At 42.9% G+C, this 17,871-nt stretch overlaps 1 protein-coding gene across 1 annotated transcript in view; it reads right to left on the bottom strand.

The window, feature by feature from the left end:
* Window positions 1-17,871, bottom strand: part of SLC22A3 (solute carrier family 22 member 3) — a 93,374-nt gene that overhangs the window by 39,804 nt on the left and 35,699 nt on the right. The window contains exons 2-5 of the mRNA XM_060617042.3: window positions 9,765-9,868; window positions 7,223-7,377; window positions 5,344-5,512; window positions 4,349-4,466 (exon numbers count right to left, since the gene is read on the bottom strand). Of these exons, the coding sequence (XP_060473025.1) occupies window positions 4,349-4,466; window positions 5,344-5,512; window positions 7,223-7,377; window positions 9,765-9,868 (546 nt within the window). The remainder of the gene's footprint in view (window positions 1-4,348; window positions 4,467-5,343; window positions 5,513-7,222; window positions 7,378-9,764; window positions 9,869-17,871) is intronic.

The following is a 17,871-nucleotide window of genomic DNA, read 5'->3' as shown; positions in this document are numbered from 1 at the left end:
CTACGGGGGTCTTTGATTTCCGTTTTCTACATTGCTTCAGCTTCCTAGAAGTTCCACCCACCTGCCTCATCTGCATTGGGTTTATATTTTTGGACTTTTCTTTTCAGTAAATAATAACTACACTGTTCATATATCCAGAGAGCCTGATGTTCTCATCACCTGTATTTCTACCTTCCAGCTGTGGCTTTAACAAAGTCAGAAGCCAGCTGGGAATTCTGGCAAATGGAAGCCTAGGGACCAGTGAGACAGAGAGCCAGAGTTTATTGGCCCATGAGATGAGTAACATCCATGTGAAATATAACTGTGATGGTTTATTATACAGCCAAACCTTAGAATAACCCACCTGGTTGAATGCTGGAATTCAATCCACCCTACCTATTTCTTCCCATATCCCCCTTCCATTTATAAAGCCCAGGGTTGGGCGCCTGGGTGGCTCAGTCGGTTGAGCGCCGACTTCGGCTCAGGTTCACGATCTCGCGGTCCGTGAGTTCGAGCCCCGCATCGGGCCCCTGTGCTGACAGCTCAGAGCCCGGAGCCTGTTTCAGATTCTGTGTCTCCCTCTCTCTGACCCTCCCCCATTCATGCTCTGTCTCTCTCTGTCTCAAAAATAAATAAACGTTAAAAAAATAATTTATAAAGCCCAGGGGGTTAGTGTAATCCTAGTTTGTGGTGAATTTCAGGATCTCTTCTGTGATACAGAGCATTGTTTTAAGGTAGGTCTTTTGATCCCCATAAAACAGACCAGGATCTTTGGTGCCAGCGATGGCACGGGCTGGGGTTTGGGGGTGGCTGAGGAAGACAGCATAGCTGCCAGTCCTCCTGCGGACAATGTGCGTCAAGCAGATCCTTTCTAGTTGATTCTAGCTTCACTGCAATCAATGATGTGCACCCTTAGGATGAGGTGGGGATTGGAGAGGTCTTGGAGGATGCGGTAATTTACGTGATAATAACTTCTTCCTAAAGTCGGGATTTACGGACAAAAAGGTTCTGTGGAAAGAGAAAATGCTATGATCCTGGGCCATGGCGGCATCCTTGAGATTATATCCAGAGAGCAGGGATACCAGTTAAGGCAGCAAAAGGACACAGAAGGTTTGAAGTGACTATGTAAACATCAGGTTTCAAGATGACCCGGACATTGACATGGGCAATTAGTTATCTGAGTCACTAGAACATGAGAAATTGACAGGGTTACACAGAAACCACAACAGGATCCTGCTTTGCTTTTGGCATTGGGGCTCAAGCCAATGCACTTGAGTGCAATTCCACCACTGGCCAGTATTTCTGAGTATTATAAACTGTATCTTGCACATGGTTATGCTTTGTGGGAACATTAACATCTCTGAAACAGAAAATTGTGGTTTGGTCTATAATTTGACTGAATTCCTCTATTAGCAAGGGGTTTTAAACTGAAATGTCAATTCCTTCTCTTCTTGAAGACAATACTTTGCTTTTCTACTTATGTTGTACAATTTTAAAAGGTTGGGGATGGATAGGTTCAGTTTGAAGACATTTGTTTCAAACCTCAAAGCACCCTTTGAGAAGTGGGTGATTCCAAGAGTGAGACCAGAGACCACAAGATGAGCCTGGGAAAATGTCACCGTGCTAATGAGCAAAGCGGCATTCTGAAACTCCTAGAATATGGCAGAGGGAGCCCGGAACCAACAAAGATGAGCCTTGTCTGTCCAAAGATGGGGCAATCTAAGCACAAATTAGGATAATGACAATAACTGAGAAGGGCTGACTCACAGTAGGTTAAAACCCAGATGTTAATAATGAGGCTTAAAAAATTTTTTAAAAAACCCCACAACACACAATTCACTGATAACTTTTGCAGAATGCAGTGAACCGACTTGTTATTTTGAAAAGAAAGAATTACACATGTTTCCTGCCTTTCCTGTAAGACCTGTATCTCAGAGTCACCAAATGATTGATGGGTGAAGTTAGTCTTTATGTAAGTATTCCAGCAATATATGAAATAATAACGATAACATGGGAATACTGTCACTTGCGACCTCTGATAAATTCATAAATCCAGGCAACGACAATCACAAAACATCACAAAAGGAGAAACAGGCAGACACGAGCTATCTCTTAATGGAAATGTACTAAACCACTTACGAAGTAGGATTGCCAAAAGTATCAAACCCAAACTTAATTAAGCTCTAGATCTACCTACCAACTGATAGGGAACACAAGAGACAGAGGGCCATATTAAAGGATCCTAAGGATGTAATCAACAAAATTTAGACTGCAGAAAAGTCTACAGAAACAAAAAAAAAAAAAAAAAAAAAAAAGAGGAAGAAAGAAAAAAAAAAAAAACCCTAGCATTCTTTATTCCCAAGGTTGCAAGGAAAAGAAAAGAACAGGAACCTATAGATAAAAGACCGAAGAGGCTTATGAGCCAATCACAATATGTAATCATCAGACAGTGGTGGCTGGGGCACTAAACTCCGAGAGAAATTCATGTCTGGCTTCGAACCTGACTTTCAAATGGAGATCATCTCACTGCTTAAAGCCAGAGTTAACATGTTTTGGAAGCCACTGGATCCATCATTCACGATCCTTCCACAAGCACAACCATGTAGAGCATTGGACTACTTCCCCGGGGAAATGTCTCTACAGTGTTTGTGAATTAGAAGTGGGTCAGTGGGTCTATGGGCGCAGCGTTGAACTGGTCCCCCGAGGATGTGCAGAAGTAGCTGGGGCCTCTTAGCGGTACTCACAATAACACATCACGTGCCTCGTCAAGTGGTGCCTTCTTCTGGAAGCCATCAGAACACACTGGTTTCTTTCTTTCTTTCTTTTTTTTTTTTTTTTCTATTTTTTTAAAACCTTGATGTAGATCTGACAAATGCTTAACGCCAGGACTACGTGTGCAGTGTCTTCAGTATACTGCTGAGCGAGGAGTAAAAATACTTATTGGACTATTAAAAATGAGTGCAGATTATTATACGTTTGATCCTGTTGTGAAGGCCAAGGCTAACGGGATGAGAGCAAGGTGTGAAGGCATTGGATACTTTTTCCCTGAAAGGAATACACAGCCCAAAGGTGCTCAGAGAACCAGGATCGCTTTAACCTTAATGGTTAAAGCAGATTTTTTTCTTTTTATCTTTACCACACATTGTACAATCTGTAAACGCCCAGGTACATCATCACAATCCAGTGACAACTGGTCAACTGAAACCTTTGTAAACATGGAGGCTCCTGCTTGTTGCCGAACATAAGAGTGAAGGAAAAAGGTAGAAATCCAAATATCTCCGACCAAGTTCTGGGGGGCTGGGGAGGTGATAATAAAACCAACGAAGCCTGTTTTCTCTCAGAATGTTCTATCGAAACTGAGTGCTACCAAAAAAAAAAAAATGTTAGCAACCTAATATTCTTCAAGATACGTATCTTCCAAAAATTCTTCCCTCACATCCCTTTATAAGAAATCTTCTGTTATTCTATATTCACTTTGTCTCTGTAGTAAAGCATTGCCATGTCTTTTCTTTTTCTTTCAAAATCTTATTTATTTCTGAGAGAGAGACAGAGCATGAGAAGGGGAGGGGCAGAGAGAAGGAGACACAGAATCCAAAGCAGGCTCCAGGCTCCGAGCTGTCAGCAGAGCCCGACACGGGGCTCAAACCCACAAACCATGAGATCATGACCCGAGCTGATGTCAGACGCTCAACTGACTGAGCCACCCGGGCGCCCCACATTGCCATATCTTTTTAGATATTATTCTCTAATTATTCAGGTGTGGCTTCAAATATATCTGAGGCATATCAAAGCTTCCAAAGAGCAAAGAATAAGCTTTAGTCCCCACCATTTCTTTTAGTGTAATGATACAGAAGCACCCCAAAAGGCTTTGCTGGACAAAGGAAGAAGAAAAAGAAGGGAGGAAGGGAACGAGGTAAGGAGGGAGGAGTAGGCCAGCCAGCATGTGTAAGTCTAAAGGTTGAAAACTACATTCTTGCTCAAGTTCTGATTCGAAGAGACAGTATTTCCAAGACTAAATTTAAAGACAAATCTTTAGACTACACTGAATGTCAAGAAAAGATCTCTAGTTTGTGCAATTAAGATGAATGAATGATTTCATAGTACGGGGCCTACGGTAGGTAAAGTTTAATAATGTAAGTGACAAGGTGCAACTATGAAAATACGGACTAAGTGGCCAGTTGGGCTCAACCTTAATGCTGTCACAGCTTCCAAGTGTGTCTTCTCTAATGCACCTTGTGATTCTCCCCAAGGCGGTTTTTTTTTCCTTTTTTAAAGCCAAACTAAAAATGATTTAGTCAGATGTTTGATAATGAGACAAATTAATTCACTCACTTGAATAATATTTGTTACCAGTAATAAATGAAATTACCTCTGAGTAATTTGGTGAGAGATACTTCCCATTGCATTTGGCAATGTTCCTCAGAATTTTTAATGCTTTATCTCCTTTCTTCCGAGTAATCAGCCAGCGAGGAGATTCAGGAACCACCCTGGCAAGAAGACTTTGTTGAGTATGTCTAGGAATTTCAAAACCTTAACAGTTAATTAACAACCTCACTTTCCCTCTTAAAATAGAGCTTGCAATTAGTTAAAACTTTAGGAGATTCTGAGAGTTTAGAACATGCTCTTTGAAACATAGATTATCTTGGAAAGCTTATCATGGAGGGAAAAAATGCTCACTTGATAATTGGATCATTGGTCATGATAAAAACAATCAATATTACATTGTTCTTGTAAGACCAGGCTAACCTAGAATACAGTGTCCTAAATTACACACATGAAAAGAACTGAAATTACACACGTGAAAAGAATTCAATGGGCACTTAGGCATGTATGTAAACTGATTTCCCCATATATTAAAATTAAATTAGAGAAATGATCAAAATGTATTCGCTTCAGTAAGAGTCAAATGTATACACCTGTAGCTTTCTGGTAACTTAATTTTCTGATGCTCTCAACATTTTCTTATTCCTGAGAGGATTCCTGAACAATATTAATTTGCATAATAGAACACACAGGGAAGCAAAGCGATTTCGTTGCATTTAATTTGCATGTTGAAATATCGGCAGGTAGGGTTTGTTACCTTACAGTGTCCGTGAAAATATTACAAAATAACAAAACATAACTAATACTCTGGAGTTTTGTGTTTTGGTACTTTATTAATCTATTTTAATGAGAACTATTAGTCAATTAATGACCACTCTCTATAAATTCTCAAACACTCTAGAAATTCTCAAAGCCCACGGCTACTCTGGAGATGTCAGAAAATCTCCTTAATTGCTTTCATTTTCCTGTTGGTTTAGAAAGTGCAGATTCTACATTTCTGTGGAATAAGAATAAATTCAATAATGACCAGAACCACTTTACCAGTAATAAAGGAGGAAGAGAAAGCTGGGCAGCGTTATGGCTAGCTGGATCCCTTGCCAACTGGGGATAAAGTAGGCAATTCCAGGGAGAATTATGATTCCAAGGGTGAAGAACATTTGGACTACTATCCCCACAATTCTCCTTTGCTTTGAACCTACTATTTCTGTTACTGAAGGAAAACAAACACAGAGGTTAGGGAAGCTCGAGTTGAGCTCCAAAATAAACACACAGAGACATTACATCTGTCATATCCATCGGCATTGTTAGAACACCACAGAATTCTCTCTTTCTTTTTTAATTTTTTAAAGTTTATTTATTTATGAGAGATAGAGACAGCATGAGTGGGGGAGGGGCAGAGAGAAGAGGGAGACACAGAATCTCAAGCAGGCTCCAGGCTCTGAGCTGTCAGCACAGAGCCCGACGTGGGGCTCGAACTCACAAACTGTGAGATCATGACTGGAGTCGGACGCTTAACCGACTGAGCCACCCAGGTGCCCCAACACCACAACATTCTTAAGGACACTAAAACTTCCATGCCTGCTGGAGCTGGGTTTTCTGCTCACTCTCTTCTCTGCCAGTTATTGGCAGGCACTGGCCACACTCATCTTACACACACAGCCCAGCACTCTTCTCGTTATACAAAAAAATGTATCTGTTGATTTTAGGAAAGCTTAAATGATGACTATTGTATCAATACAGAAGTAAAACAAACTGGCTAGATTTCTATCACGGTATCTCTAAAGGGGTGCATATTATAGTCTCTTAGGAGATTCTTTATGAGCATTAGACTCTACAAATGATTTTTTCAAGATCACAAGATAGTTTCTATTACATCATGGTCCTCTCCACAGTGTCAGACTTTACATGTAGGTGATATCTCTTTAAAAGTCACATGGGGAATTTTATTGCTGGCATCCTTCTCCACCCAAACGAATCCATTTCTATCTGTCATTAATTCTATTCCGATCATCTTGGGATTACGCTACTTGGTTGTGCCCTAAGATCGCAGCTTTGAAAATTCACCTACACTTGGATCTCCTTAGAAATGCTTCATATGCCAAAGTTATCCCTTCTGCCCCAGCCAGCGACAGGCAACTTCCCGGCCCATACAAAGACCTTCAGAGGGTCCTTAATTAAGGTGGGCACTGCTTGGGGAAGGATTGTCTAGCAGTAATGGAAGGGACTAGAAGCCTACAGATCCAGAGCAATACTGTAAAAGAAGCTTTTGTCTCTCCCTGGTCACGAATCCACCGTGACCCTTAGAGGAGGTGACTGGTCTGGACATCACTGGCAACAGAGCCCAAGTAGCATCCAGGACTTTTCTCAGTAAAAGGAGCAGACAGCAAAGGGAAGTTTTTCTTTCTAGAAAGGTCAAACTTTCTGGTTACGGAAGTAACAAAGGTTCACAAATGAGCGTCTCATTTTTAGGTCCTATCTCCTTCACAGTTAAAAAGCTCTCCACTTGTACACAAGGAATAGAATTAAGAAATATTTGAGAACACAGGAGTGTCGTCTCAAACTATATCCCAGAAATGCACAGAGAATGCTTTAAAAAGGTTTCAAAGAATTGCTGAAATTTTTCATAAACGTCAATCTCCCAGAAGGCAAACAATAACTTGTGATAACAGTACAGCAGTTATCTGCAAGAGCGTGGTTCACCCCCGTATTTTGTGATATTCCGTATGTGGCCAGGACCTAAAAATGAGAAGTTCATTTTGCCAGAGTCAGAGTCTCACTGCGGCGACCTTCCTATTTGCAGAGATCATTCGTGTGGCAGCCGCGAAGCCTCATCATGCGAGCCCGAGGAGGCTCAGCAGCCGGCACCGCCCAGACACCTGACCCTGGCGTCAAAGAGACACGGAGCGCAGCAGTGTCTTACCGATCACGTAGCAGGTCATCCACGTGCCCTTTCCAAACACACCTTGTAGGAAGCGGAAGGTCACAAACACGGGGAAATTTGGTGCGAACGCCACCACAACACCGGTGACGCCAACACCGAAGCAGGATATTAGGTAAATGACTATCCTGCCGTACCTTTTTGAGAAAGAGAGAGCAAGAAGTCACCTTTGGCATTTTCTCCGACACAGTGAAAAGCACTATCGGTAAGTGTTGTTAGAAGAGGCTTCAGGACAGAAATTTTGTTTTCGACGCTGCATTATTACTACTGTGTACAGGATGGCTGAGAATTCTGCGTTTCATTCTGCAGCAAAACCAGGCAAGTAAGGACATGTGTTCCTGAAATGGCATTGCAAAACGCAAGGCACAGAATGCACTTTTGGGGGGATTGCAGTTTCCAAAAAGATGACCCTCTCTGTCACATACGGTCGCCCTGGTGGCCCAGCTTTGATACCTTTCTAGAATTTTTGTGGGTGGAGTTGGGAGGAGAAAGGGAGAAAGCCCCAGGAGCGGGCTTCAGTCGTGGCTCACTCATCCACCAACCATGCGACCTTGGGTCCGTTTCTTAAGGGAACCAAGATTCAGATTTTGTTTGTTTGCTTGTTTCTCCCCTCCCTTTCTACAGTGAAGTTGTACAGGCTCAAATGCGATGCTGATGTGAAAGCTGCTTACAAACTCTAAAGTTCACGACCAGGGCGAGCTGTTCTTAAGTTTCGCATTTTAGTCTCACCGTTTACGTAGCTGTTACTAAAGGCGTAGGCAAAGGGCACAGGTTACCGTCGTGGGCAATACTCTGGGATTCTGATGCTAAATGGTTCAGTACAACTGTGCCAGATTACTGGCTGGTGAAAGTCTGTCGTCAATGACCTTTATGAGACTTGATTCAAAAACATTCTCCCATAGAAATTCCCACCAAATTCACTCATGCAGTGTCCTGCTTCGGTCAGCGGAGCAGAGACGGAAGTAGTTCTCATTTATTCCGGTTTTAAAATTCACCGTCTGTCCTTCCTACACTGTCCTCTGGTAGATTTGGGGCCTATTAAATTGTTTCTGGTCCTTTCCTTCCACGATATAGAAGCAGAGAAGGAGCCGACAGACGGTTGGCCCTGTGGTGAGGCAGAATCGTTCATGGGTCTGTCTTCTTCTGCAAAGCACGGAATCATCAATGAGGACAGGTGCGCAGGCCCCTGCTGGAACATAGGTAGGAAAAGCCCCCCCTCCTTTAGTTGAGTTCTTTTGTTTGGGGATTATGTTTATTGACTGTGAGAGAAGAACATGAAGAAGAAGCAAAACCTAATGTTTAAATCAGGAAGAGTAACAACTAAAATGAAGAAATACGTGTTGAAAACACATCACTCAATTCGAAGCCATAGCAGCTAGGAGAGAAAGTGATGTGTGGGGAGATTAAGAAAAGAAAGATGAACGGGAAGGGCTATAAGAGGAAACCATAGAAAAAAACACGGATAAAAGACGGGGAAAGAGCATCAGACACAAGGATTAAGGAGAAACTCACATGCAGAAGACGGGGTCAGGGGGCCGCAGGAGAAAAATAAGAGACAGACGAGGGAGCAGAAAAAGAAAACAAAGGTTATACTTTGAAGTCCTGATCCGGCCAAATTCAGATTGTCAACTGGCTAAAGCATTTGGGGCATTTTATTGTCTCCAATTAGCTAATTAATTGCTGCGGGCAGTTCTCCAAGAAGTACCCTTAAGCACTGTGCACCATGTGCTGGGTCACAGGGACCCATCAAGGCTGGGCTTAGAGTGACCAGAGCGATACCCAGCCAGACACGGTCAATGGCCAAAGCTTTCCTACCCCTGTCCTAAGGGTTATAGAAGGAATTATTAAATTGCTGCATGTATTTTCATAGTTAGAATTGGGATAAAGGAATAGTTAGGCACGGATAGAATAACCAACATCAGTAATGTCCGAAACAGGAATGTTTGAATAGAAAAATTACTATGTTCGGTATACATACTCACCATGTCTGCCATTAATCTATATCTTTACGAATGTTAAATAATAGGTAAAATTCTCTTAAAGGTCTTTGGAAAAACTGTGGTTTTTTTTTCTTGCAGAGGTTTTAACTTGTAGAATAAAATACAAGGATTTCTTTTAAAAAACATAACCGAAACATATTGGGAAGGGGCCGACTCTATGACTAAATTAATCCAGACCACAACCAGTGAGTTATGGAAGCACAGGGAATCAACTCTGTCCGCAGTGTCCAGCCAGCTATCCGTCTGTCCCGTGATGAAGTTACTGCCTTGCCGGTGTGTGTTTCCACTAAGATGCTTTCAGATCCACGGGGAGCGGTCCCATCCATTTGTACAGTTCAAGGAGTAAGGAGACGTAGTTCAACAAGGAGAGAATTAGTCTAACCAAACAAGTGTGAATGTCACAGGTAGAGAAAATAAGATTTTTCCCCCCCAAGTTTAACAAAAATTGTTTCCTAATGTTAACATAAAATATTTTCATCCCCACACTTATGCATCATGTCAATGGCTGTCACATTCGTGCCTACCTGTCCGCCGCATAACCCAAGGTGAAGGCTCCGGCCAGGAAGCCCAGGTTTAGGACGGCTTGTGTGAGGTCCAGCATCCAAGCATTGACACACACGAGGTCAAACTGGGAAGACAAAGGAGATGCATGGGAGTCACGTGACCATGCTTATCCTCAAGACATCTGGTCTTCTGTCTAGATCTGTGATCGTTAAACATTTTTGCCCAAACACTCCTTACATTTTTTAAACGTTTCACATGCATATTTTTATATTGATACGTAAGGGGTTTTTTTTTGTTTTGTTTTTGTTTTTTGGTCAGTTTCAATAACGGGCAAAGATGTCCCCACTGTCTCCAACAGTCTAAATACTGAAGACACCGGACACCCACCATCACCCAGTAAAAACCAGTTCCTCAGTGGTCTCAATCTGAAGTCGATCTTTTTTTCTCTTTGAGTTCTTGTTTTCATTCCCACATACCTACACCCTCGTATTATAAGCAGAACATATTTTATTGTGTTTTGTGTCAGTGCGTATTGCATCAGCCGTGAGGTACACAGATACTTCTGTGTGTAAAAACTATATATATAAGTTGACATTTAATTACAAATTTTTCCCTGTGACAACGTCTCGAAATATTTTCATCCTTTCTGATGGGGTTATAATTACAGTTACTAGACTGCAACAGAAGCAAATAGAAAATGTAGGAATCTTGAAAAAGAATTACTGCACAGGGGTAACATTTTGTTGGAAATGCGGCTCTCTGTTTCTAGAAGAATGTTAAGAAAGCCTGGGGTTTTCCAGCCAGTTCATGTCATCTGGGGAAGAAGACTGTTTATTACTAGAGTCAGTTATGGCTAAACATCAATTCTGCTCCATTTTTCATTTTTATAAATACACATGCCAGGAAAACATATGTGTATAAATAAATTATTGAGAACTGAGAGAGTTTTGTTACAGCAATGTTACTCAATTCTTCTGTCTCCCTCTCAGCTACGTGCCAAGACTCACAGAGCAATCTATCATCAAAATTAGTTTTACTTGCCTATTAACCAACATGCCCTTTTCAGTCCTACGCTCTTGCTGCAAGGAAAGAAAAGGAGACCGCCACACTTACAAAAGTTGTTGAATCAGATCATTAGGCGCAGTTACTTTCTTTCCTCATGATCTTCTTCATACCAAAACCAATAGCCTAAACTGTCCCACTATTTCATTCCCCACAGTTTTTAAAATATGAAATTTATCGTCAGATTGGTTTCCATACAACACCCAGCGCACATCCCAACAGGTGCCCTCCTCAATGCCCATCAGCCACTTTCCTCTCCCTCCCAGCCCCCATCAACCCTCAGTTTATTCTCACTTTTTAAGAGTCTCTTATGGTTTGCCCCCCTCCCTCTCTAACTTTTCCCCCCCTTCCCCTCCCCCATGATCTTCTGTTAAGTTTCTCAGGATCCCCATAAGAGTGAAAACATAAGGTATCTGTCTTTCTCTGTATGACTTATTTCACTTAGCATCACACTCTCTGGTTCCATCCACGTGGCTACAAAAGGCCACATTTCATTCTTTCTCTGCCAAGTAGTATTCCATTGTATATATAAACCACAACTTCTTTATCCATTTATCAGTCGATGGACATTTAGGCTCTTTCCATAATTTGGCTATTGTTGAGAGTGCTGCTATAAACATTGGTGGGAATGCAAACTGGTGCAGCCGCTCTGGAAAACAGTGTGGAGGTTCCTCAAAAAATTAAAAATTGATCTACCCTATGTCCCCACAGGTTTTAAAACATCAAGTCAGTGCATCATAGCGAGACGGGAGAGAGGCAGGGTTCCTTTAGCCAAGTGGGAGAAGGACCTTTAGGAAAAAGGACCCGCGTCCTCATCACATGCATACTCTCAGGCAGATCCGTTCTGGACCTACATGAGCCGAGGCTGACAATGGAGTCCCTTCAACGTACCCAGACCCTCCACCCTGTGAACGAATGGCTTTGCATACCTCCAAATGGCTTGCCCACCCCAGCTTGAGGATCGCTCATAAATACACATTCATAAGCAAACTGTCACATTTATTTACGGAACCCAACTTCTTGTCTTGGTTCCACAGCTAATGACCTGTCACTTAACACAGCTGGGGAGAAAATGGGAGCATTGGTAGCTGGCCCATGTCACAGAGTTGCTGAGAAGATTTATGGAGATTAAAAAGTAAAAAGATTTCCATATATGCAGAGGATAGTAATTCTGGTAACTTGAAGTGAGTTTTATCATCCATTCAGGTACTAGTCTCTCAAGGCACGGCAGTTTGACTATAAGTAAACTTGCAGACGATTACAATTAACTGAAATAATTTCCCACTGGAGTTAACCATGCAGAGAATGCAGTTAGAGGACAGCAGCATGCAGAAGAATGAAAATGGACCACTTTCTTACACAACACACGGAAATAAATTCAAAATGGATGAAAGACCTAAACGTGATATTTGAAGCCCTAAAAATCCTAGAAGAGAGTACAGGCAGTAATTTCTCTGATGTTGGCTGCAGCAACATTTTTGTAGATAGGTCTCCTGGGGCAAGGGAAACAAAAGTAAAAATAAACTATTGGGACTTCACCAAAATAAAAATTTCTGCACAGTGAAGGAAACAATCAACAAAACTATAAGACAACCTACTGAACGGGAGAAGATATTTGCAAATCACATATCCGATAAAGGGCAGTATCCAAAATATATAAAGAACTGATACAGCTCAATACCCAAAAAACAAATAATCCAATTAAAAATTGGCAGAAGACATGAACAGACATTTCTCCAAGGAAGACACAACAGATGGCCAACAGACACATGAAAAGATGCTCAACATCAATCATCATCAGGGAAATGCAAATCAAAACTACAATGAGATATCACCTCACACCGGTCAGAAGGGCTAAAATCAAAACCACAAGAAACAAGTGTTGGCGAGGATGTGGAGAAAAAGGAACCCTCTTACGCTTTTGATGGGAATGCAAACTGGTGCGGCCACTGTGGAAAACAGTATGGAGGTTCCTCAACAAGTTAAAAATAGAACTACCCTATGATCCAGTAATCGCACTACTGGGTATCTACCTCCCAAATACAAAAACATAATTCAAAGGGATACACGCAACCCTATGTTTTGCAGCATTATTTACAACAGGCAAACAATGGAAGCAGTCCAAGTGTCCACATATAGATGAATGGATGAGGAAGATGTAGTGTATATATACAATGGAATATTATTCAGCCACAAAAAAGGAAATATTTTCATGGGCAACAACATGGATGGAGCTAGAGTGTATAATGCTAAGTGAAATCAGTCAATCAGAGAAAGACGAATACCACATGATTTCACGCATGTGGAATTTAGGAAACAGGACAGAGAGAGAGAGAGAGAGAGGGAGAGAGAGAAACCAAGAAGCAGACTCTTACCTACAGAGGACAGTCACCTGATGGTACCAGAGGAGAGGTGGGTGGGGCAATGAGTGAAGTAAGGGACGGGGATTAAGGAGTGCACGAGTCATGATGAGCACTGAGAGATGCATGGAATTGTTCAATCATTATACTGTACACCTGAAACTAATATAACACTGTATATTAACGACGCGGGAATTAAAATAAAAACTTAAGGGGCCCCTGGGTGGCTCAGTCGGTTAAGCGTCCAACTTCCGCTCAGGTCATGATCTCCCGGTCTGTGAGTTCGAGCCCACAAGGGGCTCTGCAGACAACCTGAAGCCCCGCTTCGGATCCTCCCCCTCTGCCCCTCCTCTGCTCGGTGTGTGCATGTGTGCACACGGTGTCTCTCAAAAATAAAAGGAACATTTTAAACAATCTGTTTAATTAAAAAATAAAAATAAAAACAAAGAAAAGAATGCAAAAAGGAAAAAAGCATATCAAACAGGCAACTTAGCTGCCAGAGAAAACACTGTGCTTCAGGAAAAGTAGCAACCAACGTCAAATATAAGTTCCCCGAGAGTGGAAGTCACCTCCTCCAGCTGTGCTGCAGGTACCGGGATTAGATGGGGGCGCAGGCAAGCTCTGCACAGATGACACCGCAAGGCCCAGCAAGAGCTATCCTTCCAACGAATTCGTGCAGCTGCTTTTGAATTGCACAAACTAAAATGCTCCCCAAATATTCTTTAAATCCACGAAAGATTCTCCAATAGAAAACTGATGATCTTTTTCACCCTCCCGTAAGAGAAACTATCAAAAAGTGTTTTTTCATATTTCGTATTAAAATATTTTTCCTTAGGGGCGCCTGGGTGGCTCAGTCGGTTAAGCGGCCGACTTCGGCTCAGGTCATGACCTCGCGGTCCGTGAGTTCAAGCCCCGCGTCGGGCTCTGTGCTGACAGCTCGGAGCCTGGAGCCTGTTTCAGATTCTGTGTCTCCCTCTCTCTGACCCTCCCCCGTTCATGCTCTGTCTCAAAAATAAATAAACGTTAAAAAAAATAAAAAAATATATTTTTCCTTAAAATTTTTTTTAATGTTTATTTTTTTTTTGAGAGAGACAGAGAGGGAAACAGAATCTGAAGGAGGCTCCAGGCTCTGAGCTGTCAGCACAGAGCCCCATGTGGGGCTCAAACCCACAAACCGTGAGATCATGACCTGAGCCAAAATCGGAGGCTTAACCGACTGAGTCACCCAAGCACCCCAAAACAAATGTTCTTCATACTTTAATTGAAAATAAATGTCTACGTGGTTAAAGTTCTGTGATGACATTTTCTAAAGGACTGTGATGCATCTGGGCTACGTGTTGCCTGCTCTTTGTGCTTTATTCTGCATCCCAGGGGCTGGAGGTGTGAAAACTTCATTTTCCCAGAATACCTTGCCAGCAAGGCTCCGAGTTCTGGTCCCGCCAGTGGGGGAAGGGGGAGGTAAGTGCAAGATCAGAAGGCTGGAAGCAGGTAGTGGGGCTTCTGCTTCTGGATATGGCAGCAGCTCCAGCTCGAACCGTGGCAGTGACAACAGTGGTTGGTGGCTGAAGTCAGCCAGCATTTCTAACCATGCCCTGTCCACGTCGGAGCAAAGGGGCACTGGGCCCACGGGCACTGTGAGCACTGTAATGCCCCACACAGGGCAAGGGATCTGCAGCGCTATCCTTCCTGATCTCTCCTGTCTGTGCTTTTCTAGCCCTTCCAAAGCAACTCGAATCCAAATCCTTTTACCAAATCCCTTCCTGCTTGAGATACCTCACCTGGTTTCTGCTTTTATGATGGGAGCCTGCTATCTTTCAAAAGTACAAAATAAATTAAATCATGTACCTGTTAGGAAATGCACACAAGCACACATACACTTGTGTTTCCAGTACGGGGACCAACACAGCAGGGACACGCATTCGGGGGCTTGGTTTTGACCCTAACTCATACATTCAGGAGGCAGCCTGCCTCCTGCCTCCTGGGCCCGGTGCTTGCTAATCAGGTCTTAGCTCACACTGCCTGCTACCACAACAGCTCTGGGTCTGTGATATGTTTTCATGTTTAAAGAGAGGTCAGCAGGCACGGAAGCTGATGAGCTTCGCAGGCCACGGACTTTTTCCTAAAATAAAGTACTGAAAGTTTGTTGTAGTTCCCAGACAGACCTAAAACCTACCTCTTGTCAAATGTACCCAAGTCTGAATCAAAGACACACGTGTTTATGTCTTTCTTCTAAGGCAATTTATCAAGAGCAAATGAGACATTTCTTTTTTTTTATTTTTTGAGTCTACACAAAGACATTTAAAATTATTTTTAAATACTCATAAATCCATGTGTACTCATTCTGTTAGTTACTAATCTTCAAAATCACCTTTACACAAAGAGAATTTACTCCCCTTGGACTCAAATAACTATTCATGTAATGTTGAAAGAATCACATTGCTTCATTTCACAGAAAGCACAACTCCAGCTTTATTAGATACTTTTGAAGGGCTTCTAGACCTAGGGATGTTTCTTAGCATTTCCTCGTTGTTACAATCCAAATAGACATTCTGTTAACTTCAGCTACAATGATAAAATGCTGGGACGAGTTACCATTCAATACCTGTTACAGTTTTGATTTCTAAGTCCCCTTTAAGACTAGAGCAACAGAATATCTCCACTATTCAAAGGTCAAAGGCAACAAATTAGGTACAAATAATGCAGGTATGCAAAAGACTTAGAAAGTCAGAGGGGGCCTGCCTGCTCCTTAAGCACAGAGAGTGGATCTGGATGGCCAGCTGCTGGCTTTTCTGCAGATGTCTCTAGAACAAACTGTCATGTAAGAGGGTCAAGGTTAGAGGCCATCACAGCATCTGACTTCAGTCACGTCCGTGAGGAAGAGTCCTCATTAGCTCTTTGTACTGTTGTGGGAGAAAGGGAAGTCTCTGATGTCAAGTGACCAGACATATGTGCCTGTGTTTCGATTTTCTGTTCTTTCTTTTTCTTTCTTTCTTTCTCTTTCTTTCTTTCTTTCTTTCTTTCTTTTTCTTTCTCTCTCTCTCTCTCTCTCTCTCTCTTTCTTTCTTTACTGTTTGCGTTTTCTAAGGATGAGTACTAAATTGAGCCATTCCTAATCAACTTTTTGTTCAAAATCAGTGGCCACTAAACTCTTCATCAGTGTTAACAAAAACATCAAACGTACCTTTGATTTGACATCAGGTATGGGGTGCCCCTGGCTAAAGGTAGCCCTGGCCAATTACATGTCGACCTCCACGGGCGGGTGCCATTTCTTTTTTTCTTTTTCATTCTTGAGAGAGAATATTTTATTCTTGAGAGAGACAGAGCATGAGTGAGGGAGGGGCAGAGAGAGAGAGGGAGACAAAGAATCTGAAGCAGGCTCCAGGCTCCGAGCCTGACGCAGGTCTCAAACCCACGTACCATGAGATCGTGACCTGAGCCGAAGTCAGGTGCTTAACCCACTGAGCCACCCAGGCGCCCGGGCGGCTTCCATTTCTAATCAACACCAAGCCACCCTAACAGAGCCTAAGAATGATTAAAAACTATTGTAATTGTAAAGAGAAAAATGTGGGTTGGGCCTCCATGAGGGTGGAGGATACCATAAGTAATTCTAGTCATAATGAACATTTCTTTCACGTGATCTGCTGGCCTATATGGGCCTCTTAACATGAAACAATGAAAGCTTTTCTGGTAGGTACGAACCATCACAATGAACTAACTGCAGCTGCAAGAAACCCAGGCAGCTTCCAGGGGCATGCTCAGCCTGGCCTCTGCCTCTGTGAGGAGCTTAGTACCTAGGTTGGAGAGTCAAGGTCAACGTAGGTGAAGCAGCTGTGGAACAACTGAGATCAGGGCTGAGAGTGATGGGCCACGAAATGCAGGAGGGCCTCAGCAGAGGAAATGGCAGGTGGGCCCAGAGCAGTCAGTTACAGAAGAAGGTGGGATGTAACAGATCCTTCGGCAATGAGCTGGGCTTAGCAGGAAACATGGGAGAGAAGAAGGGTACTGGAGCAGAGTGATGGCCAGCCCAGGGCAGGGGCCATGAATGCCAGTGAGGTTCAGCTCTGCCTGCAGCACGTGGGGGTGCCGAGCTCAGATCCTAAGCTGGGAACCACCTGCCTCTGTCCCACCCAACAGGGCCCAGGGCGGGCCCAGGACGTGGGACAGTGAGTTTCTTTCTCAGGGAACCAGAGACATCAGGGGAATTCAGGACAGAGGGAGTAGGAAGTTCTAGAGGACAGAGGGAGAAGCTGCAAGGTCGCAAATGGAAAGGCCCAGAACAGATGTCCTGCCCCAGGACAGAACATGATTCCGGAGAGGTGAGAGCAAGACCAGGAGATGGAGGGGAACCTGCGATCTGCCACGGGTCTGGCATGAGGAGGCACCAAATTTGATTAACAGGCTAATATAAGCTGTCACCTAAGCTGTCCTCCAAGGTTAATAACAGCCGCGCTTTAAGGTACGGCTAAGCATATCGCCCTCGAGATAGAATGAGCAGGTGTTCTTTCAGTACATGGCTTTTCGTCTGGGCTTGTGAAGTAAAGAATACAAAACCGAATTTACCTCAATGGTAATAATGCCTGGTTGTCACCCTCTAATCTTAGGAGCTCAAACCGTTCTGCTTCTTTGTGGAGAAGACAGGCTGTTACTTATCTTAAAATGTTGATGATTTCTTTAAACGACTGAATGTCCACAGACAGGAGGAGGA

The sequence above is a fragment of the Panthera onca genome, chromosome B2 (genome assembly GCF_046562875.1).
Source record: "Panthera onca isolate mPanOnc1 chromosome B2, mPanOnc1 haplotype 2, whole genome shotgun sequence".
Lineage (NCBI taxonomy): Eukaryota > Metazoa > Chordata > Mammalia > Carnivora > Felidae > Panthera > Panthera onca.
The sequence above is the reverse complement of the archived record's forward strand: the minus strand, read 5'-3'. Positions and strand labels throughout refer to the sequence as shown.